The 22,839-nt window shown below is 59.0% G+C and overlaps 1 protein-coding gene across 13 annotated transcripts in view; it reads right to left on the bottom strand.

Moving 5' to 3' along the window:
• Window positions 1-730: 730 nt before the first annotated feature.
• Window positions 731-22,839, bottom strand: part of ARAP1 (ArfGAP with RhoGAP domain, ankyrin repeat and PH domain 1) — a 62,939-nt gene continuing 40,830 nt past the window's right edge. For 7 of the 13 annotated variants that reach the window (XM_070625868.1, XM_070625869.1, XM_070625872.1 and 4 more), the window contains 24 exons: window positions 22,410-22,609; window positions 20,404-20,489; window positions 19,026-19,208; window positions 17,763-17,937; window positions 16,484-16,618; window positions 14,474-14,609; window positions 14,096-14,198; window positions 13,023-13,218; window positions 12,694-12,745; window positions 12,423-12,586; window positions 12,039-12,251; window positions 11,606-11,711; window positions 11,031-11,178; window positions 10,855-10,941; window positions 10,699-10,767; window positions 10,261-10,378; window positions 8,732-8,845; window positions 8,313-8,458; window positions 7,738-7,770; window positions 4,003-4,085; window positions 3,231-3,281; window positions 2,998-3,061; window positions 1,588-1,737; window positions 731-1,341 (listed from right to left, as the gene is read on the bottom strand). In XM_070625868.1, coding sequence (XP_070481969.1) covers window positions 1,324-1,341; window positions 1,588-1,737; window positions 2,998-3,061; window positions 3,231-3,281; window positions 4,003-4,085; window positions 7,738-7,770; window positions 8,313-8,458; window positions 8,732-8,845; window positions 10,261-10,378; window positions 10,699-10,767; window positions 10,855-10,941; window positions 11,031-11,178; window positions 11,606-11,711; window positions 12,039-12,251; window positions 12,423-12,586; window positions 12,694-12,745; window positions 13,023-13,218; window positions 14,096-14,198; window positions 14,474-14,609; window positions 16,484-16,618; window positions 17,763-17,937; window positions 19,026-19,208; window positions 20,404-20,489; window positions 22,410-22,609 — 2,830 coding nt within the window. In that variant the 3' untranslated portion in view covers window positions 731-1,323. The remainder of the gene's footprint in view (window positions 1,342-1,587; window positions 1,738-2,997; window positions 3,062-3,230; window positions 3,282-4,002; window positions 4,086-7,737; window positions 7,771-8,312; window positions 8,459-8,731; window positions 8,846-10,260; window positions 10,379-10,698; window positions 10,768-10,854; window positions 10,942-11,030; window positions 11,179-11,605; window positions 11,712-12,038; window positions 12,252-12,422; window positions 12,587-12,693; window positions 12,746-13,022; window positions 13,219-14,095; window positions 14,199-14,473; window positions 14,610-16,483; window positions 16,619-17,762; window positions 17,938-19,025; window positions 19,209-20,403; window positions 20,490-22,409; window positions 22,610-22,839) is intronic. The other 6 variants (XM_070625870.1, XM_070625871.1, XM_070625878.1 and 3 more) reach the window with 1 other exon arrangement.

Genomic DNA, 22,839 nt, shown 5'->3' with positions numbered 1-22,839 from the left:
CAGGCCTCCCCCCTGAGCCGGATCACATGAGTCAGAGGTCACGTGACCCACCCTCCCCCTCCTTTGCCCAGCCCCACTGGCGGAGGCTGAGGCTGAGAGGTCAGCCTGTCTGCCCGCTGGGCCCCTGAAGAGAGGACAGTAATGAGGCTCTAGGCAGAGGCGGGAATGTGGTGTCTGGCACTCTCCCAGGGAGTCCCAAATCCTTCTCGGAACAGCTCATTATCTCCCCAACTTGCCAGGGCTTTCTCTTCTTGGAGGAGATGGCCAGGCAGTGCCCAGTGAGGCCGCCTCTGGAGGGGTGTGCACAGGAGCCAAGGGGAACCTGGGGCCCTTCCTCCTAACTGAATAAAGCTCCTGTGACTCTGACCTTGTGCCTCCAGAAGGGCTGATGAGGGGCTGCCCCAAGTCACTCACATGCCACACCCAGGCCCCGGGTCAGACTGCAGCAGGGAGAGGGGCTCCGTCCAGCTGGGGTCTGTCCTGGCTGGGATCAGGACCAGCATTCCCCACCCTGGCTGCACAGGAGCTCAGTGGAGACGGTGTGGAGCGAGGCCGGAGCTCAGCCTGGGACAGGGGAGAGTGTCTGAATGGCTCAGGCCTGGAGAGAGCAGAGCCCAAGTCCCAGCTTCAGGGCACTAGGCACTCACCACTGGGTCTCCTGACCTCCTGTCCCCTGCTATCCCGGGACACCGAAAATCCCTAACCAGTCACAGGCCTCAGTACCACAGGATAAAATATACAGATATATTTATATTATCAAAAGGTCCCCAAAGTGGGGAAGGGGCACTGGGTGGCCTGGGCCCCCCCAGTCAGCCCAGACAGAAGAGGGGCTGACGTCCCCCAAGTCCAGTTCTTGGCCCTGTAGAAACCGACCCAAGAGCTCCCTCCCCACTGCAGCTGAGTGTTCCTTTACAGCATCTGCCTTTTGCCGTTCTGGAGTTTGTGGCAGGGGGGTGGGCTCCCTTCCAGCGGGGGCCCAGGGCCTCGAGCCTCTGTGAGGATGACGGTCCTCCAGAGTTCCTGATTAATGCCCATCTCTCCAACCCCTCAAACTCAGGGTAGGTGACCCTGGGGGGGCACAGGCCAGGCCAGGAGGACCGAGCTCCTGAACAGACCAGGTGGGGGGTTCCTCCTCAGGCAGACTCCGCTGCCCCCCATGCCCCAACCAGGGAACCCCGTACTGCAGTCAGGATGTGGGATGTGGGGGTGCGGCTTCCTCATGCGCCTCCTGTGGGCTCACACCAGGCACGCAGGGCATGAGGGTGTCTGAACAGGAAGGCTTCATGGCGGTAGAGTCCCAGAGCCTGGGGCTGGCTCCTGCGCTCAGACGTTTCGGAGGAGCTGTGGGAAGGCACAGAAGCCCAGATTCTATCAGCACTTTGTGAAGGCTCGCAGGGGCCAGGGGCCAGGCAGAGAGGGGGCTCCCGCGAACTGTGTGAACCAAAGGGGCCTGTCAGGACTCCTACTGAAGATGGAGGGATGGGCCATGGGGCACTCAGAGAAGCTGAGTAGAGAGGTGAGTCAGGTGGAAAGCCAGCTCCAGCCATGTCCCCAGCCCCTTGCCCATAGGGATGGAGGGCCACTCACAGAAAGGGGGTCCGAAGCAAAGGCAGCCACACTCCGGCGCATTTCGTTCTCATTGCCGCGCAGGGGAATCAGCGATATGCTGCCCAGCCGCACCTCAGGCACCACCCGGGACACACGTGAGGGCTCCGAGGGCCACACCAGGCCATCGTGCTAGGGAGCAGGGGAGAGGAGGGGCGCTGGGGCCTGGGCTCAGCTTCGACTCGCTCAGACACTCAGCTCTGGGTCCACCCACCCTTTCCAGGAATGTCTCCAGCTCTGATCTGAGGTGACACCCTCAGCTTTGATCCCAGTCGACATGAGAAGCAGCTGCTGTTAGGAGAACATGACTGTATCCCTGGCAAAACACAGCCAGTTATGTTACTTAACAACTCTCATCTCCGGTCCACAAACAGACCGCTTCAAGAATGCAGCACCAAGGAAACAGTCCTGGAGAAACACGTCTGCCTCCTTCCACCAGGAGCCAAGAAAACTACAGAATCCACCCTGTTTCCCTTTAGACCTTGACTACCAGGAAGCTCGGGGCTAAAAGAACTCAGCCCAGAACCCTGGTACAGTTTTGTGTCCCTTCTCCCTAAACAATTCTGAGCTCTCATTTAAAAACCTTTTTTAAAGTCCAACCACCCCTCTGGCCCTGCTCTGGCTCGAAGTCCTCCCCAGCCTGTCCCGCCTAGCCCACTGCAGCAGCCACCGCACAGGCCTCCTCACTGCCAGGCTCGGCCCTTCAGTCCATCCTCCTTGGCATGCTGCCCCCAAATGAGCCTTCTCAGACTCAAACCTGCATGCCACTCTTTCTTGCTTAAAACCCTCCTTTAAAACTGCCGACTAGGTCAAGTTCAGCTTCCTTGGCACGGCCTTCAAGGCTCCTGGAGATTTTGCTCCTGAGCCCCTTCCAGTGCCAAATTCTGGCACTCCTGGCCTCTCCCTTCACACCCTATTGGACAATCTGTAGTTTTCTTGTCATGCCTTTGCATAAACTATTCCCTCTGCCTAGAAGCTGTCCCCCCACTCCCCTTTCTGTTTGGTCCCCAAAGACAGCTCCCAGGACACCCTCTCCCTGCTGCTGTCCCCACCCTCCCCACCAGCTCCATGAGGCAGGGTCCCTAGCTTCCCTTAGTCACCACAGCACTGACCACCCGGGGATGAACAGGCACTCTGGGACTGTTTTCCTCTCCACAGGGGAGCGCCCAAGGGCAGGGCCCTGGGCCCACTGTGTATAGCGTGCCTGGCTCAGGGCTGGACCAGAGTGGGCACTAGGAAGGATTTACTGAGTAAACGAGCAAACAAATTTAAAGCAACTCAAAATCTTGAAGTAACTGGTGGCCTGAAGAATAAAGAAGCAAACACAGCTGTTTTCCATGATGGAGCCTCCCGGGATCCCATGCCACCCCACCCCATCCCTGCCCAGGGTACCTGCACAAAGAGGAAGGTGGCAAACCACTCCCGGAGCTCCATCTGCGTCTCACAGCAGAGGTACCTGCAGGGTAGGACACAGGTCTGGACGCTGCCAAAGGCCCAGTTGAGCGGGGTCATCCTGCCCGTCTCCCCCGCCCAGGGTTTCGGGGTGGGGCACAGATCTGGAAGGTAGGGGGACCCAATCAAGGGGGACATGCTACCATCTCTCCTCAGCCTGGGCCCTCGCTCACCACTGCTGCTTCTCGTGTTTCTCTGTCTCGTGCACCACCGTGAAGCCCCAGCTGCAGAGGAGGAGCGGGTGGGATCACTTGACAGCCCACAGAGGCCTCACAGCCCAGGTGCCCAGGACAGAGCCCAGAAGCCCAGGCCAGAGCCAGGGGCAGAGTTCAGAGCCTTCTCACAGGTACAGCACAACCTGGCCACTGCCTCTTCCCCTCACAGCCCCCACCAACCTCCCAGGCCCTCGGCTCCCCCGCCCCCAACCCCAGGCCAGCCCGAGTCCCCAAGAGACACAAGAGGCACATCCCCAAGAGGCACAGCCAGGGGATGAGAGGGGACAGTCAGGAAACCAAGTCTAGTGACTGCAATTATTAACAATAACAGTGGCTATGCATCACTTTTCAACTTTTAAAACACACAACCACGCTTTGAAACAGGTGTACCATTACTTTCCCCACTTGACAGACGTGGAAGGGAGGCACAGAAAGGTCCCAGAGTGAGTCAGGGACAGGATGTCAATCCAGGCCAGTGGTCCTCCAACAGGGACTCGGGGCTCCCTGGTCGGCTTGTTGGGGCACAGACCCCTGGCCCCACCCCAGAACCCACGGTTCAGCAGGTCTGAGCGGCACCCGAGAATCTGGGTTTCTAAAGTGTTTCCAGGTGACGCTGCTGCTGGTGTGGGGACCACACCCTCAGAAGCCCTGTACTAACCCATCAGGTTCACAGCCCCTCGCTGTGCCTCCCCATGAGTTCTGAGCCCCCACACGCCCCAGCCCCGCTCACCAGGTGGGCGGCCGGAGTTTCTTCTTCACTCCCAAATAGACTTTGAGACTCCTGATGGGCCACTCCTTCTCCGGCCGGTGACTCTGGGGTGGAGGAGGGCAGAGGGAGAGGGCACTCCAGTTAGGGTGGGCACCGGGGCAGTTCTCCCAACTGGGCACCTCCCTCCTCCCTCTTCCAGCCCCCTTCGCATCCCAGCATGGGGAAGCTCCTCCAGGAAGCCTTCCTGGCAAAGCCCTCCCTGCTCACAATCCTGCCCGACGAAGCCCCCCAGGCCTCTCTCCCTGCAGCAGCATCAGACAGTCAACCCTCAGTCCCCGAGGCAGCCGTTGCAGCGGGGCATCCAGAGCAGTGACTCCCAGTGCCTCCCTGCTGCCCGGCCAACTGGAGAACTGACTTGCAGCCTCGGCTGGACCAGATGTCGGTGGAGGGAGAAGTGTGCACATCACGCTCTGACACAAAACTGCCGAGCAAGTGTGAGCGGAGAGCCTCAGCGGCTGTTTGTGTCTGTTTGTCTCAGGTGACTTATTTGTCACCCTTCCCTGCCCCACGGAGGCTCCAGGGTTGACCGTGTGAAAAGAAGGCTTGTAGGTCAGCAGTTACTAGCTCTTTGGTTCCACGAGGGGAAGGCTAATGACTCAAGCTGAAGCAGAATGGCTGTTCGGTAGACCAAAGGAAGAACTTCCCCGTGGTCTAGGTCAGGAAGCAAGAGACTAATGTGCTGGGGAGGGGCGCCAGATCACTGATATGCTCACCTCCGGCCCCGCCTCTGCACATGGGTCTGTGCTTATGGAAAAGAGCAGGCTGGCTCGGAGGCAGGGGGATGGGAGCAATGACCCCCCTGGGAAGAGGCTGGCTGGAGGGTAAGGTAATGAGCCCTCCTCCTGCTCTGAGAGCCACCTGCTCAAAGCCCTGCCCCCACCAGGTACCCCTGGAGCCAGCAGGGGCACTGAGGTGGACGGCAGGGGAGCGGGACTCACTTACAACCGAAACTGGGGGTCAAAGATTGAGCCACTTCTACCCTGTTCCCCACCATCGCTCTCAGCCACCCCCAGGCATGGCTCCTCAGCAGGAAGAAAAAAGGGGACTAGGGCATTGTCAGGGAAGTGGAGAATTTCAGGAACTGGTGGCCTTTCCTGTGAGGTCACAAAAGAAGAGGCTGCCTAAGGATTAGTGGAGACTTCGGTGCTGTCACAGGGGTGTGGTTTAAGAGGAGCTTACTAGGGACCTTTCGCCCTAAACCCCCTAATGACCAAGGCCCTGATGGGAGAGCCCTATATCTCTGACACCTAGCACCTGACCTGACAATGGTCACATGCCCAAGAAGGCCTGGAACAAGCCGGGATGCAGGCATGGGATGATCAGGGCTGTGTCAGGGAGGGAATTGGGGCCTGGGAAGGGAAATCAGGCTGCAGATATGGGAACAAGGTGTGGGGAGAACACAAGGAAAAACCCACATGCAAGCAGGGAAGAAGCCAGGCTGAGAGCACTGAAGAAATCCAACTGTAGGTTGGAAGAAACCAGGTAGAGGGGATGGAAAGACTGAGACAGAGGCTGTAAAAGAAATGAGGCTGCAGGCACAGACGGCACCAGGCTCAGGGCATGGCAGAAGAAAGGGTGGAGGGAAAACTGGGCTGCAGGTACAGAAGGAATCAGGCTGAGGGAATGGAAAGCAGGCTGCGGGTATGAGGGGAAGAGAACTAGAAGCGAGGAGTAAACTGAATCAAGAGTGGAAGGAGCAGGCCTGGGGGTGTGACAGGAATGATGGCTCCAGTCAGAGCGCAGAGAGACCGCAGGAACCGAGCTCAAACCAGGCGGTGGCTCCTCAAGAATCTGGAAAAACAGTCCTCAGGCCTCCGCTTCCCCGGGCCCCAGTATGCATGGCATACGCGCAGCATGCGTATGGCACGTCCAGGGCCGAGACAGGGAGGCTGCGGGGGCTACTAGGGGGCGAGTGGAGAGTCAGTCAGTGTCATCTTCTTTGGTGCCCAAAGACTTATTTCCAATGAAACAGCTCATGTTTCCAGCCTCTCTGAGGGATGAGGTCACTGTCAAAGAAGGAAGTTCAACCCTTGAAGCTCAAAGACCTCTGCTGGAACCAAGATCTTTCTAGAACGTGCCTTTGCCAGGTGCCAATGGGTCTTTAACCACGAGAGACTCCCCAGGACGAGGCTTGGGTGTTCGCATATCCTGAACTGCCAGGGTCTGTCCCAATTTCAAATCTTCTGTCCTGCTGCCTCATAAACCAGCAAACACCAGAATTACCACAGGAGTCAAAACACCCCTCTTCCTGGGGCTTCTGTCAGGCCCGAGGTACCGCAGCCCCTGGGGAGAGCACTGCTCAGGCCGGCCCCGATCAGCCCCTTGCTGCTGAGTCCTTCACTCTTATCCTTCAAGGAGAAAACAGCTGGAGCTCTGATGCTAATCAATCTGGATTTAAGTCAGAGTCTGCCGCCCAGAGATGGCCTTGAGCGAGTCACCTGAAGCCTGCTTTCTGGCCTATGAAACGGGGGTGATGCCCTCCTCACAGGACAGTGGTGAGATTACGTCCCAGTACGTGAAGGGCCCAGCACCAAGCCTGGCTTGACAGACATTAGCTGTCTTTTCCTGATTCTAGCTCTCCTGCCTTCTCCCCTCCATGCCAAGGGATCAGCAGCTGCTTTTCCAACTGCCCCTCGCCCACACTGACGGTCTTGCTCTGCTCCAAGGGGCTAAGCACCCCTAGACAGAGGGGGCCAGGAGCATAACATCCTAGAACCAAGGGGGACTGACTAGAGGGGTGGACAGGCCCAGAAGAAGAATGTGATCAAAGAGAGAGGCAAGGGAGAGAAGAGGAGGCATTCCCCACAAGGGTCAGCAGGAGCCCAGGATGCATTAAGAGAGGTATAATGTGCAAAGAGAAGAAACCAGGGTCCTGCTCTACCTGCTCTGCTCCCTCCATGGCAGTCAGGCCTGTCTGGAGGTCCTCAGGAGATGCAGGGGCAGGAAGGCCTAGAGACACGAGTCGGGCAGCTGTGGGAGCTCAGGCGAGTCCCCTGGGCTTGGAAACATGTTTCCGCTGCCTGTCTCTGCAGGGCATCTATGCTCTACGGCCCCTGAAGCACAGTTGGGACCCACAGGGGCACCTCAGGAGGCAGATTCTCAGCTAAACCAGAGCAAGGCCCTTCTCCAGGCAGAAGTATCCCTCTATGGACAGGGGAGCCCCAAGGGAGGAGTGGATGAGCTTCCCTCTCCCAGAGGTGTGCAAACAAGGGCTGGCAACCCACCAGGGAGGTGGAGAAGGCCCTGCTGTCACAAGCAGGCAACAGGCCACAAGCCCCTGTAGTCCCACCCTGGCCTTTTAGGATCAGGGCAGCAGCAAAGACATTTGGATAGCCCTGCAACTCTCTCCAGGGTTGGACAGAGAGTGGCTCCAGGGGTGACAGGAGATGAGTATCAGAGCTCTAACTCAAACCTAGGGGCCTCCGTCACTGGCTCCACAGCCTCCACACTGAGCCCTTTGGAACATTCTAGAGCATCGCATTGATGCGGGACCCTACCTTGGGGAAAGGACTCTGGGACAGGGTTGGGGATGAAGGGCAGGAGCCTAGACCACAAGCCTTAAGGTAGAGGCCCATTGTCAACTGGCAAGGGGCAGGGAGCCATGCCTGGAGACGGCCAGGAGCCCTGCTTGAGCTCCAGGCTCACTTGGCCCCCAGGCGGTGTAAGGCAGCTAGCAGTCGGCCCACAGCTACTCACGGTCTCAGGGACCCCGCTCCATGGCCTCTGGCTCTGTTTGATAGAGGATCAGGGTTACGGAAGAAGGAGGCTCAGGTCCAGAGCTGGGACAGTGTGTGCAGTGGTGCAAGGTAGGATGTGGCATGTGTGTGCAAAAGATGGCGGCGGGGGGTGGTACCAGAATGGAGTCTGGAGTCTGGTGTGGGAGGACACTTGGCATGTGGACAAAGTGGGCATGGAGTGGGCCAGAAAGAGGTACAACTTGTGAAGTGACAAGACATGGATGGGCCACAACTTGGGGCTGTCACCATGTAGCCTGTTCTTGTGGGTGCTGTGCCAAGGCACAGCTACAGGTGAGACAACATGTGCCTGATGTGATGGCATCTAGGTAGCAGGGCCTAGTGGGGCTCCAGGGCACAGCAAAGTGGCCAGCCAGGGCCACAGCAGGAGGGACTCCAAGAGTCTACAGCTCTCCCCAAGACCCTGTGATGGGTGTGCTCCCATTGGCAGACCCAGGGGAATGTTTGTGCATGGGTGTCTGAGCACGCTCGGGTGCAGCTGCCCATCGCAGGGCAGGACCCAGCAGGGCCACTTACCCGGATCTCCTTGTAGAGCCGCAGGCAGCTGCTGTTGAGGATGAAGTAGCGATCGTGGAAGCCGCCTGAGGGCAGGCCCAGGCCCAGGAGGCTGCGGTCCTCACGGAACTTCATCATGCCGTGCTTGGTGTCGCCCACATGGCTGGCTGGGGGAGGAGAGGAGGGGGCATGGGCTGCACCAACCCCCTGCCCACAGACAAAGACACCCAGGGTAGGGTCCCGGGATGAAGAAAACTGCCCCAACCTCCAAAGAGGCCTGCCCACCTGGCGCCCCTGCCTGAGCTGTTCCTGCCTGGTGCCACCAGGTCCCACCCTGGCTCTGGATGGAGGGACCCATGAGCCTACCCAGCCCTGCAGGCACCACCCACCCAGGTACACCACCCACCCAGGTACACCACCCACCCAGGTACACCACCTACCTAGGTACAACAGCATGGCCTCCATGGACTGGTGCTTCTTCACCACCAGGTAGCTGTCTGTGCCCAGCCCATGTAGGATGGGCAGCACCTTCTCCGCAAAGTGCAAGGGTCGCTCTGGGGAGAGGTCACACCCACTGTCACCAGGGCCATGAGGCCTGCCAGCACTGAGGGCTGGCACACGGACACACATCACCTACATGTCCACCGGCACCATCCACTCCCACCACCTCCTAGTGCCACGACACATCCCCATGACCACCCCTCCCACACTCGAGCTTCAGGCTTCACACCTCTGTCTGGGACCAAAGCTGCTCCAACCCCACACATCCAAAACCAGGCCGGCGACCTCCCCTGTGTGTCCCCATCAGGGAGAACAGACCACCCACCAGGCCACTCAAGCCAGAAAGAAACCCTCCTCCCTCTCACCCTCCCTCCACATGTCAAATCTCTCTGCTTCTTTCCGTCTCCATGGCCGCCACCCTGGCCACGTTACCATCTTCTCCTCGGACTAACACGGTGGCCTTCAAAGAGGTCTCCTGAGTGTGCTCTCATTCCCTTCTCCCCCACCTCTCTCCACCCAGCAGCAAGCAGCAATCTTTTCAAAGTCCCAATCACCAACTGGTCAGTAGCCTTGCATCGCTGTCAGGCCCCACGTGGCCACCTCTGCCTCTATCTCCCACCGTGTCCCACAACCCCCTCAGTGCCCTAAACTCAAGCTCCTTGGAAGGCGGTGTCCTGGCCACCACAGGGCCTTTGCCAGCACAGTTTCCACTCTTCTTCACTGAGTAACCCCTACTCTTCCTTCACCTTCCAGCTCTGGGACTCAGAAGCCAGAGACTCTGTTAAAAGCACTGGTGGCCCCATGGTCCTTTCCCTCCCAGCAGTGAACAGCTGTAGTCATCTGTCTATGGTGTGATAATAGGATTAATGTCTCTATGCCATACCAGATTAACCCCCATGAGGGCAGGGACTGTGTGTCTGGCTCTTCAGCCCAGAGCCTGGACTCAACAAATAATAGTAAAACAAATGAACAGGTACACCCTCCCCCTCCACAGCCACGGCCCTTCACCCTAAAATGCCAGTATCACCCCTTCACCACCACAGCCCCTCACAACAGCACCACAACCACTCTTATCCACACCACCACCCACCCCACTTTTCTTGCGTGTCATCACCACCTGCTACCCCCTTCACCACCACCAGTGTCACCTGCAATCCCATTATTAAATTCAGCATCACTACCCCTGCAAGCAACATCACGCTCATTGCACCCGAGAAAGCATCATCATAGCTGACACCAGCTACCCCCTTCACTGTCTCTCCTGCCAGCCACATCACAGCCATCACCTCGACCCCCACGGTGCACCCTCACCACCTCCACTGAGATCACAGCATGACAGCAACATCTATCATCCAAAACCCCTGCCACCACAGTCTCCACACTGCGGGGTGGGGAGGACAGACTGGGGTTGCAGCCCAGACAAGGACAGGGCACACAACACCCTGCACCAATCCCGGCGGTCACCCACCTGTCTCCTCCCTCTCGTTGACCTCGAAGCAGGTCCAATAGTCCTTCTCCCTGATGCCCACATTCCTGCGATCCAAGATCTCCATGGTGAGCTCCTCAGCTGTCATGGAGGCTGGGATCTGCGGTGACCATGGAGATCAGCTTATCCTATCCCCCACCCCTACTCTGCCACAGCCTTGCTGTGTGGTCCAGGGGCCGAGCCCACCCCTCTCAGGGTCTTCTGGAGTCCTGGGATGCAGGGGGTATCTCTGAGTGGTGGGGGTGTCTCTGATGAGCTGGGTGCGAAGGAAGGGAAGAGACAGGCCTGGCACCAGCCAGAAACAGGTCCCAAACTGGGGTTCCCTTTGGGATGGAAGCCCTGCTCCTCCAGCCATGTGAGCCCGCGCCTGGCCCAGCCTGACTCTTCTGACCCTGTGGCTTCTAGGTCCCTGGCCCCAACCTTGACATGCTGCTCGGTCTCCGCCTTCTTCTCCTCGAGGTACACGGTGCAGATGAAGTCACCGGCATTCTGTGGGGACACAGGGCTCAGCTGGAGGTCTTGGGAGCGGGTGCAGGTGGCTGGCCTGAGCCCCTTGCCCCAGGCCCCATCCTTCACCTGGGTCCCACTGGCAGCACCAGCCACGCGCATCTTCACAATGGCAGTGACCTCCTCCCGCTGCTTCCTCAGCTCCTCCTCATCCACCTGGGAAGGACAGAGGGATAGGGACAGATCATCACTGCCGCCCGGGAGGCTCAGTCCTGCCCTCCACCGCCCACTGGCCGGGCACGCACACTAAACACCACTACGTAGTGGCTGATGAGGTCCTCCACCACGCGGCCGGCCTTGTAGTCCTGCCCATCAGTCTGGAACAGCGTGGGCCCAAACACAATCGCCAGGTTGTGCGTGTTCATCTGGTTCGTGTCTGAGAAGCACTGGACACTGGACAGGGGAGGACAGAGGCTCTGAGTGGAGTTCAGCCCAGAACTTCCCACCTCACCTTCCCATACCTGACAGGCCCATGACTGGCCCCTGGGTGAGGGCAAGGAAGGTCTTGGTCAGAGTGGACCACTGGTTAAGGGGAAGAGGGGACAGTTTTTCTGGCCATGTCTTGGGTCTTGGGGGAGAAAGAGGGCTGGGAAGCTGGGAGACCTGGCCAAGGTCCCCTGGCCCTGAGCTGAAACCTCCTCTCCTCTCCCACTCTGCAGGAAGTCAGGTGGACACAAAGCATCCAAGGTCAGAGCACACCCTAAGTCTACACTCAGCTCCCAGGCCTCCCTGGTTCCCAGGGCGGGCGGTGGCAGGCCTGGGAGTAGCAGAATCTTTTCCATCCCTTCCCGCAGAGCCTTGCGATAGCACCACTCCTCACCAGTACAGGTGGCTGATGAGGGCCTTCACCGTGGCCCGGTTGACTGGGGGCAGATGTGCCAGGAGCTCTCGGTACCTGGAGACTTTCTCCTCCTCATCCTCAACCTCTGGGTGGGGGGAGATAGGGCAGGTCAGGACCCCTCCTGTAACCACCTCCCCTTCCCACCCCTCTGGCTGCTCGGCCTCTCATACTAGGTGACAGCATCCCTGCCCCAGTCCAAGTCAAATCCCACCAGGCACTCAACAAGGATAAAGAATTCTCCACCTCCAAGAGACCCTGGCTCTGTACAGAGTGCCAACAGGAATGAGAAGCAGAGGAAGGAGGGGACTGCAGCCTGTCGGCTGGGACACGAGGTGCGTGATGGGAGAGGAGGGAATCCTGAGTTGGGGGGCAGTGGCCTGGGTCTCCAGCTGCACACGGCTGCAGGACCTACCTGAGGCCTCCAGCCAGGCTAGGCGCTGGGCTCGCGTGAAGAGCCCATCGGGCAGGTCCCGCAGGAAGCGCTTGAGCGCCGAGGAGACGTCGTCCACGCTCTGCTCGCCCTCCTTCAGGCGCACGGAGCGAGCGTCCTGCCGCAGGCTTTCCAGCAGCCGCTGTGTCTTCGACGTCTGCCCGCACTTGCGGTAGATGCCCTCGGAGGTCAGGCCTGGAGGTGGGGTGGGGCTGAGCTGGGGGCAGGGACAATGCCGAGGGGCCTTGCTGGGGGGAGGACGACGCCGGTCAAGGGGACTTGCTACTTTGAAAGGGATCCTGGGAAGGGGGGCAGGAGGTCCAAGTCTCTCTGGGGGGCGGGGCCTGTCCTGGGGGCGGGGCTCACCGCACTGCGTGATGTAGTCCACACAGCGGTACACGATCACCGGGATATCTGAGTCTCCGAGCTGCTGCTCCGACAGCGTGTCCCCTGAGCTGGCCGCTGCTTTCTGAATGGCCCCCAGCCAGCCCGTGAAGTCCAGCCGCCGCTCGCCCTGGATGTACAGCGTCCTGGGCCGGAGACAGTCAGTCACTTGGGGGTTGTCCCTGCCCCACCCCCCCAGGCCTGTCGGACTGCCACAGACTTCTCAGAGCCCCTCAGGGAGGCCAGGGCTCACCTCCTACGCTCCACCAGCACCAGCACCTGGTTCTCGCTGTCCCCTTGGACGGCTGTGGAGGAGCCAGTCGAGGTGAGGCCCAGGCCCTGTTCATGGTCCCCAACCTGCTCCCTCCTGAGGTTCTCTGGGCACACACACCCCCAGGACCCACCCGCCAATACATGGAGTCACTGAGATGCACCCCAAGGGCAGGAGAGGACATGAGAAGGCAGGCTGGCTCCTTCTGGCCAGGCCAGGGTAGAGTTCAGACTTCCGGGGAGGGGCAGGGGGCCTGGGAGCCCAGGATGGGGTGCCCTGGAGGTGGGGGGCCCAGGTCTGGGTCCACGCACAAAGCTCCTGCAGTTTCCGAAGTTGCAGTGGCTCCTCACAAGGCCCTTCTGGGAAGACAGCACGGAGCTCGGAGCCGGTGAGGGAGAACCAGCCCTCCTGGGCCCGCTGTAGGCTCAAGCCAGCTTTGTAGGGTAGGCGCCCAAGGCGCTCAAAATCCCGGGCCAGCAGATCCTCAGCCAGGGGAGGCACACACGCCTGGTGGGGAGGCCAGGGAGAGGGGAGGCGCCCGGGGAGATGCATCAGCCAACAGCACTGCCTACCCAGGACACCCCAGCTCTTTAGCTCGTGGGCACATGCCCATTTCCCACCCAGCTCCTCCTCTATCTTCCCCAGGGCAGAACCCAGCATGATGAACAAACTGGGTATCATGCCCCACTTCATACCCACTCAGACGTGCCCTTCTCTGAAAACCTACCCAGACACCATCAAGGATGTCCCTTCTCTGGGGCCCCATGGTGCACAAGCATTCTTGCCCTCTGTTGTAGCACCGATACATTGTTGGTGCTGTCTAGACCCCATCTGTTCCCCCACCAGCATGGGAGCCACTGAAGAGCCAGGATCCAGACTGGTTCCTCTGGGTCCTCAGGGCTCTGAGGCCTGACCATCAGGAGGTTCACAGACAACTGATCAATGAACAAACAAATAAGAGTCACAGGCCCTCACAACACAGGGGACCCCAGAGGGCACCTGGCTCTAGTCCCCAGGGCAGAGCTCTCCTGCAGTCTCCCTGCCTCCTTCCTCCAGGACAAGGAGGTCACTCCCCCTGGAGCTAGCACTGTCCATCCTACGATGGCTCTGACCGTCATTCATTATTAAACATGTATTGAGCACCCACAGAGTGCAAGGCCCACGGCCTTTCCTCCACACAGTTGAGATAGGTCTCCTGACCTCCCCCACAGGGGCTGCAGATTATGTCAGGCTGTTGGCCCAACAAGTTTGCCCTGTGTCTGCTGCCCTCCATCCAGCCCCTGCTCCATGAGGTGGGGGAGCTGGGATACATGGGATTGGCCAGGAGGTCCTACCCTGGGCCCTGTCAGACTCTCCCCACATCCGCCCACTGACCCAGGCCCACCTTAGCAATGCACTTGACCCACTCATGAGCCAGTTCCGCACTCTCCAGCCCAAACAGGTACAGCCGCTCTCCCTCTGTGTACACCTCAAAGGTGTGCTCAAAGCTGTAGATACACAGGCCAGGGTTCAGGCCCACCCCAGCCCGCCTTGGCCCACCCCCAGCACCACCTGGTGACTGCCCTTCACCTGCCCCACTATGAGGTGGTGCAAAAGCCCTAGGCTGGGGCCTCAGGAAACCTGGTTCAGCCCTAGTACAGCCAGGTTTGCTGTGTGATCCTGGGGAGGGCCTGCCCCTCTCTGGGCCTGTTTCCCTGTCTCCCCAGTGAGGGGTTGGACCTTACAGCAATAACAATCTGTGTTTCTGCCCAGGGGCACTCACCCGTGGGTGTCGGGAGGGGGCACTGCCAGGCACACAATCTCGCTGGCCCGAATCTCCCCATTGGGGGTCACTGCCCGCTCATTCTCATAGTAGCTCAGGACCCCGTCGCTAAGGACACACCAGCGTCGGCTAAACTCTGGGGAGAAGTTGGGCAGGGGAGCCATGAGGGAACGCCCCACCCTCACCTGAATACCACTGCTACATCCTCCCCAGGCCCCCTCCCAGATGACCAGTGTTGTCTTCATTGTAGCTCACAAGCTTCCCCCAAACCCATCCTCCTCCCGGCAGTCCCACCATCCCAGCCCGGACCACACTCTCCCCTGGGCCACTGCAGCGGCCTCTTCATTGGTCTCCCAGCCTTGCTTCTTCCAAGATTCAAACGTGATCTAGCTAAAATCAGACTCTGTCCTTTCTCTGCTCAAAATCGTCCCATGCCCCCCTTTTCCTCAGGACAAAATCTGTGCCCCTCTCAGCCTGGCATTCAAGGCCCTGCCAGATCTGCCCCTGCCCACCTCTCCAGCCACGTCTCCAACCACACGCCCCACACCCCCTGCTTTTGCTCACTCCGTCCCCTCCTCCACGCCCTCCATCCATCCAGGCCAGCCCAAATGCCCCCTTGTACTCTCCCCTCCTTTGCCAGCAGCTCCTATCACTCTATACTCTGCCTCCTCCTATAATGGCTCTGAGGAGATGACAAGATCCCATAAAGAAGCAGAAATGGGAATCTGGACCAGGAAAGGTGGGAGGAAGAAGAGAATGTCAAGGCCATGCAGCCTTGCATAGTTCACAGCACTGAGCTTTACAATGGCTCAGAGCTTCCTGGAACCCAGGGCAAGAAGGATGACTCAGGCAGTTACATAAATGACATTGTCAGGCATAGGGAGGGGGACCAGACAGGGCCCCAGGGGCACTGAGGTGGTGAACAGCACACAGTTCCAAAGAAATCTCTCTGGGAGCTGGAGGGCTTCCTCCAGGAGTGCTGAGGAATGCATGAGCAATGGCCTTAACAGTGTTCCCCTAGCAGACACTGTCTCTCGTCCTGTCTATGAGGACAGGACATTTGCCCTTTTGAGGGCAATGAGTCCTGGAGCCTGCCCCCGAGGCTGGGTTCCCTCCAGGAGCGCCAGCCCTGCCTCAGTCACTTCACCCTGCAGACATCTGCCAAGTGCCCACTGGGTGGAAGGGACTGTTCTAGGTACTGGGGGCTACGGTGGTGACCAGGAGGGGCTCATATTCCAATGGGGTGCAGAGAATCAACAGATATACCTATAAATAGACAAATTACTGTCCGATCCATGGTGTGAAAGTAGTGTAAAAGTAGAGTAAACAGGGTGTGCTATTTTGGATAAAGTGTTCGGGGCTGAAGTCTCTGAGTGATATTTAAACAGAGATCTGACTGAAGTGAGGAACTGATCATGCAAATACGTGGGAAAAAGCACTTTGGGGACAGGGAACAGAAGGGCAAAGGCCCTGGTGGGAGTAAACATGCGTGTCTGAGGAGTAACACGGAGGCCAGTAAAGCTGGAGCAGAGTGAGGGACAGGAGAGGGGTTGGCGAGGTGATGGAGTGGGCAGCTGACGCGCAGGTCCTTGTGGGATGTGCTAAGGACTGTGGATTTGCTTCAGAGTGGGGAGCAAATAGAAGGCTGAGATGAGAGAGGGTCGGAGCTTTCAGCTTACTCCTCCAACTTCCTACCACCCGCAGGCTCCAGGTACCAGACGCCCAGCACAGGGCCCACCCCAGGAGGGGCTCAACAAAAGCTTCTTCAGTCTACAGGAAACCCTGGCAGTGAATTCCTCTACAGTGCTGTGCCCTACTCCCACCCTAATCAGCCCATTTATTAAGCACCTACTGTGTACCAGAGACGACCTCCAGGAAGCCCTTCAGGGTGACTCTGCCAGAGTGCATTTGACACCATCATGGGTCCACCAGCCTCACCAGCCCTGGCTTCCCTGCCCTGCCACCAAGCCAGAATGCCACGGCCAGGGCAGGGTCTGGCCCGGCACCCACCTTCACGGGTACGGCGGTCCTGCAGCGGCTTGCCGGCTGAAGCAGTCTTGTAGAGGAAGCCACTGTGGCTCACAGTTGGCAGGACAACTGAGTAGTGCTTTTCCAAGGGCTTCATTGAATCTAGCCGAGGTACCTCTTTTGGGAAGGCGGAAAGAATGGTCATGCTCACCATCCAAGGATGTCCCCCCTCACCCCGACTTGGGCTGGGCATCTAAGCTTTCATTCAAGTCACCAGCTCCCTAGACTAGCAGCGTCTCACTGCCACATCCAGAGTTTCCCCTAACCCACTCTGCCCTCTCCCAAGGCCCAGCTCCAGTGCCTCCCCTTCCAGGAAGCCCCCCTGATTCCCCAGCCCAGCCTACACACTCTCCCTGTTGAAGCATAGGGCCAGTACACTAGAATGACGAGGGCCTTGGGTAAACTCACTAACAATCCCCAGAGGGAGGTTCGTCCCAGAAGATGCAAAGCTCAGGAAGCAGCCTGGTTCCAGCCCTTCTCCCTGCGGTCCCAAAGCCCAAGCCAGCTGGGTGGTCTCCTGTGCCTCCCTGGACACCTGGGCTCTGTCCAGCCCAGCACTCCCCACCCACCCGTGGCCCCGAGCCCAGAGCCCTGGCCACAGAGCTCCACCCTCAGTCCTGGGATGTGGCCTCAGAGGCCAGCCCCGGTCCGTGACCAGCAGCACTCACCCCACCATGCCCTCCTTACCCACCCCCAGAGTGGGAGCCAAATGGGACCCAACCCCAGTCTGTGGCAGAGCCCCACCCAGACAGCAGTGGACAGGGCTGCCACGGTGGGTCACCCGCACATGGAGACATGCAACACGACACCCACACAGCAACACAGCACACTCTGCACAAACACAAACCCCAAAGCCGTCAACACCCCCAGGTGCAAGGAAACAGAGACCCACAGCAGCTCAGGGACGCAGAGACACTGGTATACAGACGCCTCTCTGAGGGCCCACACTGCAGGTCAGAGAGGGACCCACAAATACACAGAGAGAGATGCAGAGACACAAAGGGACACATGTATGGAGGAGCAGCCGATGCACAAATGTACACTGACATGCAAACCCAAACATACCCCAAATCACACACACACTGCTGCACCAGGGCCCCCCAAGGAGCTGCAATTACAGCTCAAATGGTATGTAAATCACACCTCCCAGGGTGACCCACAGAGCCCTGTAGACCCCCACCCAGCATCCCCTGCAAAGGGCCCAACCCTGGCAGCAGGGAGGCCCCACCCCTCGAGGCAGACAGTCCCACCGGCTGCTCACCCATGGTCCTGTTGTTCCGAAGGAATTCCATCTGCAGTGTCTGCCCCGCCTGCTCAGCAAGAGCCAGGGGCGTGGGGGCCTCTGGGTCCCCTGAGAAGCAGCTGACCCCAGCCCCGCAGCCCAGGAGCGCCTGGGTCTCAGCCAGGTCCGTGGTAGTGACTGCAGCACACAGGGCCTGGGAGGAGGAAGGGGAGGGTCAGCCCAAGCCAGAGTGAGGGGCCAATGGGAAAGGCGGCATGGAGGCGGAGAGGGAGCACGAGGAAGGAGTCACCCAGGGCTGGGGACCCATCCTCAGGGTGAAAGAGATGGAGGAAGAAAGAGAGGGGAGGAGGAAGAGAAAGGCCAAGCGTGGAGGGTGGGCAGGGGCTGCCCTGCAGAGGCTGGGGGTCCCAGCGGCCTAGGTCTCACCCCTGTGGCAGCCCCAGGACCCTGTCAGCACCAAGCCTGTTCTCTAGAGCCTCTTTGGCTCCCTCTGCCTTGTGGAAGGGCAGAGGGGGTGCTTTGTAGCTAATTCCTCCCACATTTGAATTCCTCACTGCCTGCCCAGTCCTCCCAACCAATGGGAGCTGCCGCCCCTCCTGGCTGGCGGGCTAGACTGGGCTGGGCTGGGGGCTGGACGCCTGGGTTCCTGGGAGGTGGAGGCCTAGCTCCCGCTGGGCTTCTAGCTAGACTGAGCCTGCCTGGGTGGGGCTGCTTGGGGGAGGGGCTGAAGGCTGAACAGAGGTCACAAGTGGCATCCCCCTGCCTCGGAGCAGGCTACCTCCTACTCAGGGTGAGCCAGACCAGGGCCCAGGGCTTGGCTCCCAGCCTGTCGGGGCTTGGGGCCCACATGGGGCCTCATCTTGAGTAGGGTGTGGAAGGGAGTGGGTCGGAGCAGCCAGCTGTTTTTCATGAGCCTGACAGGAAATAGCATCCCCATCAAGTTCACTCCTTTTGGCAGGATTCAGAAGGAGCAGGATGGGGTGCGGGAGACAGAGGAATCAGGAGTGGGGAAGGCAGACAGATGCTGGAGACATGGCCTTGGCCCAAGGGTCAGACCTGGCTCCTTCTTGCTTTGCCCCAACTCTCCCTGTGGCTTAGGCAGGGCCCTTCCGCCCTCTGGGCCTCAGTTTCCCCATATGCCAGCTCATCACTCTGAACTGGTGGAAAAGATGGGCTGAGAGGAATGAGAGGACGGGAAGAAAGGGGGTGGTCTCAAGGGGCCATGACAGTGTAGGGAAAAGCAGGTAGTCTCAAGGGGCCCCAGAGGCCCCGTGCCCTGACCTTGTCCAGCTCCTCCTGGTTGCCAAACAGTGGGTGGTAGCGGCGGTACTTGCCCTCGCGGTATTTGGCCTCCAGGTGGCGCCGCCGGGCGCTAGGGCTGCTGCTGGGCTGCAGGGCCTCACTTGGGGGAACGTTGGCTGCCCAGAAGCGGTTCCCAGCGCCATTGCCCAGCTGTAAGAAGAGCTGAGGGTGTGGGCAAGAGGTTAGAGGGGCAGCCTACGGCCAGGGGCCGGTGCCCAGCACATCTTGGTTTTACAGTTGTCAGCCAGGCCACCAGCCCACTTTCCCATCAGGGAAGCTGAGCGCAGCCCGGCCTACTGGTGGCTGTGGGTGCTCCCCAACAGCCCCAGGCCAGAGCCAGCAGGCAGTCTATGATGGGACAAGAGGCAGGCAGTCTGACAGGTGGATGCCCCATGGCAGGCGCCTGGTTGGGGGCCTTGCTGTTTGCCACCCAGTCCCACATCTGGAACTCTGCGTTCCTGAGGCTATCACAGCTTGGTAGGGAGGGCCCACCCTGTCAGTCAGTGGGTAGGCAAGGATTTGGGAAACATCTCCCATCCTTGACATGCCTCTCTGGGCTCAGGGGAAGAGGAGTGGGTGCAGATTCTGGGGGTCCCAGGGGTCCAGTATTCAGGGGCCTAGTTTATTCATTCTTTCATTCTGCTGATCATTCGTTCCACAGCCACTTCCTGGGTGTCCCCACTGGCCTCTTTGTCAGGTCCTGTGTGGGGTGCTGGGGTCACAGCAGAGAACAAAGCAGAAATAGCCCTTGCCACCACTGACTGATTCTGTGACTTTGGGCAAGTCATTTTCTCTCCCTGGGCCTCAATGTTCTCTTCTGTAAACTGGGGATTCAAACCCTAACTCACAGGGAACATGACACCCAAACTGCTCTGGAGGCTGCAACTTGTCTGAGGCTGTCAGGAAGGCCCTGTGTGGTCGGGGCCTGGGTCCAGCCTGATGTACCTTCTCCCCTGTAATTACCACACGTGGGAGTACCTGGGAACCCCAAGTACACAGGCACAAATGTACATATATGAGTGCGCCCCCAAACGTACATACTCCTACACACTGGCACATGGGAGTACAGATAAAATGAAGCAAGGGTTTGCAGGACACACAGTCTCTGTTGTACATTCTTTTTTTTTTTTTTTTACAACCCTTTAAAACTGTAAAAACATTCTTAGCTCACTGGCCAGTTTGCTGACTTTGCCAAAAATCAACTTTTCCCAAATCCCGAACCACCAGATGATCCCAAAGGTCTCCTCTAGCTCCAGGATGCTGGGGTTGGGGAGATGGGGGAGACGGGGCTGGGAGACCCAGGCAGCGGCTGAGTGGGGCAGACTCCAAATGTAGGTGGCAAGCAGGGGCCTCCCACCTCAATGAGTGTTTCCGTCCACACCTTCCTGTCCATCTTCAAGCTTCGCACCTTGGAGATGCCAGCACCCAGGCCACGGTGCTCCCCTGGAGACAGGGCCAGATTCAGGGTCATCGAGGCCCTCTCCTTCACACGAGCGCTCACTCCGCCACCCACCCAGTGCCCATTCAGGGACAGATGGAGAAGCCACGGGCAGGACCCAGGGGCTAGGCCTGCAGCTCCACCTCCCGCACAGCTCCGGAATCCAGCCACACAGCTCTGCTCCCCACACCACAAGACTGAACCCTGAAATTGTCACCTGGGCTCCTGCAGGAGCCCCTAGCTGGATCCCTATAACCATGTTTGGCCTCCTGCAGGCCACTCTCCACATAAGCCCAGCCAGAAGGGTCTCTTTAAAATGCAAATCCCCTTCAAATCCCTGCATAAGACCCTCCAGTGGATCCCCAGAATCAGATCTAAAGTCCTTACCCACTTCCCCTGCGATCTCATCTCAAACCCCTCTCTCCTCCACTCTCTTCTAACTGTCCATGCTCATTCCTGCCTCAGGGCCTTTGCGCTCACTGTTGTTTCTGCCTGACTCTCTTCCTCCATCTCCCCAGGGCTGCTCCCTCCTGTCATTCAGCTCTCAGCGGACATGTCACCTTCTCCAAGAAGGCTTCCCAGACAAACAACACATTTCTGCCTCGCACCTGTTGTTAGCCAATACCTCTATGGGTTCCCTTGGTTCATGTATGTAGTTTCTGCCTCTCCCCACCAGAATGGAAGCGGCAGGAGAGCAGGAACCTTGACTACCTGTTAGTTAGAGTCTAGCCTCAGTACCTAGAACAAAGCCTGGCACTTAACAAATCTCTGTTGAATGAAAGGAGAGACAGGGGTTGGGGCTGGAAGGAATGCAGCCTTGCTCAGCCACAGGTTCCACAAAGGACCCCTGGAGCAGGGAGGGAGCTGGGGGCACTAGGAGTGCCTGGCTCTGCCTGGCCCTAGTCTTGGCCCCACGTCCGTCTGCAGCCTCCTATGGAGTCCCTCGTCCACTCCAGTCACCCTCGCCCCTCCACGAACTGATGCCTCCCTAATCTGGTCTCCACTCGAGCCTTCGCTTTCCTGCACCCAGACCTCACAGCCCAAGGTCTCCTGGACATTTGCCCTGAACATCTCACAGGCTTCAGGGTTTTTCACAGAGCTCAGCAACTTCCCCAGAACGGTTCCTCCCCCTGGGTCTCCACCTCTAGCCGCCCAAAGCTGCCACCTGGGCATTGTCAGCTCCCCTGGGGACCCAATCCCCAGCAGCTAGCACAGCATCTGGTGCATCACAGACCCTCAACAAATGCTGGTTGAATAGATGAATGAATCTTGGGCTCTGCCCTCTTTCTTTCTCATCCTCCTCGTATGATCTGTCTTTGGGACTTGTATGCCGTACATCCTGAATATCTCTCGAATGATCTCCATCACTGCCCCAGACCAGGCTGCCTCCTCTCTCTCATGGATCCTGCAGCAGCCTCCTCACTGGTCTCTTGTCTCACTTCCTCCAACTTAGCTTCCACCCACCAGCCAGAGTCTGACGCACAAATGTGGCCATGTCCCTCCCACCCCTCTCTGGAGGGAACACCAGCTGCTCCCTCTGCAGGCAAAGCCCTGCCTGGCCTGGCCCCTGCCATCCCCTCCTGCCTCACCTCCTTCCGCTCTGCTGATGTGACAGGGGTGCTGAAACCCAAGAGGCCTGGGCTCAAATCCAGACTCATTTACTTGCCAGGTGACCCTGAACGAGCCATTTTGCCTCTCTGTGCCTCAATGTCCTCACCCATGATGTGAGAAGTGGAATCCCTGCCTTGCGATGTGAGGGCTGCAGGTTAGTCATGGTGGGAAAGGCTCGGCGCACAGGTGCAACGTCATAAACAGTGATCTCTGACTACTGTCTTCGCTCTGGCCCCTCCCGCCAGACAAGCCACCTGCCATCCCAGCCCTCCAGCCCTGTCCTGCCTCAGCTTGGTGCCCCACTTGACACACACCTGCACAGCGCTTGCAGATGACGACACAGAGGTTGATGGAGGCCCAGTCAGGCTGGGGAGCCCCACAGTCGGCACAGAACCTGTTGGGGGCCACAGCCCAGATGCGCTCGGCCACCTCCGAGGTAGACAGGGCCTCGGCAATGGCTCCCTGCATGGCCTCCAGCCACTGCTCCTTCTCCAGCTCCGATTCGGCCGAGAAGCTGGGGACACAGGAGTTGGGGGGCTGCTCAGAGGGATCTGGGGACAGCATGAGGGGCACAGCATGAAGTGGGGAGAAGAAGATATTGAGAGTTCCTAGTCAGAAGAGGGAGGCATCCTGGGTCTGGGGGGGGGGGGGCGTGGACAAAGGCAAGGACACCACAAACCAGACAGGCACATGGGGGCTGGAGCCCAGAGGGGGCTCCGCTCCCCCAGGGAGTAGAAAAGGCTA

This window comes from Equus przewalskii, chromosome 6, assembly GCF_037783145.1.
Source record: "Equus przewalskii isolate Varuska chromosome 6, EquPr2, whole genome shotgun sequence".
NCBI classification, from domain to species: Eukaryota; Metazoa; Chordata; class Mammalia; order Perissodactyla; family Equidae; genus Equus; species Equus przewalskii.
This window is presented reverse-complemented; position numbering and strand designations above follow the sequence as displayed.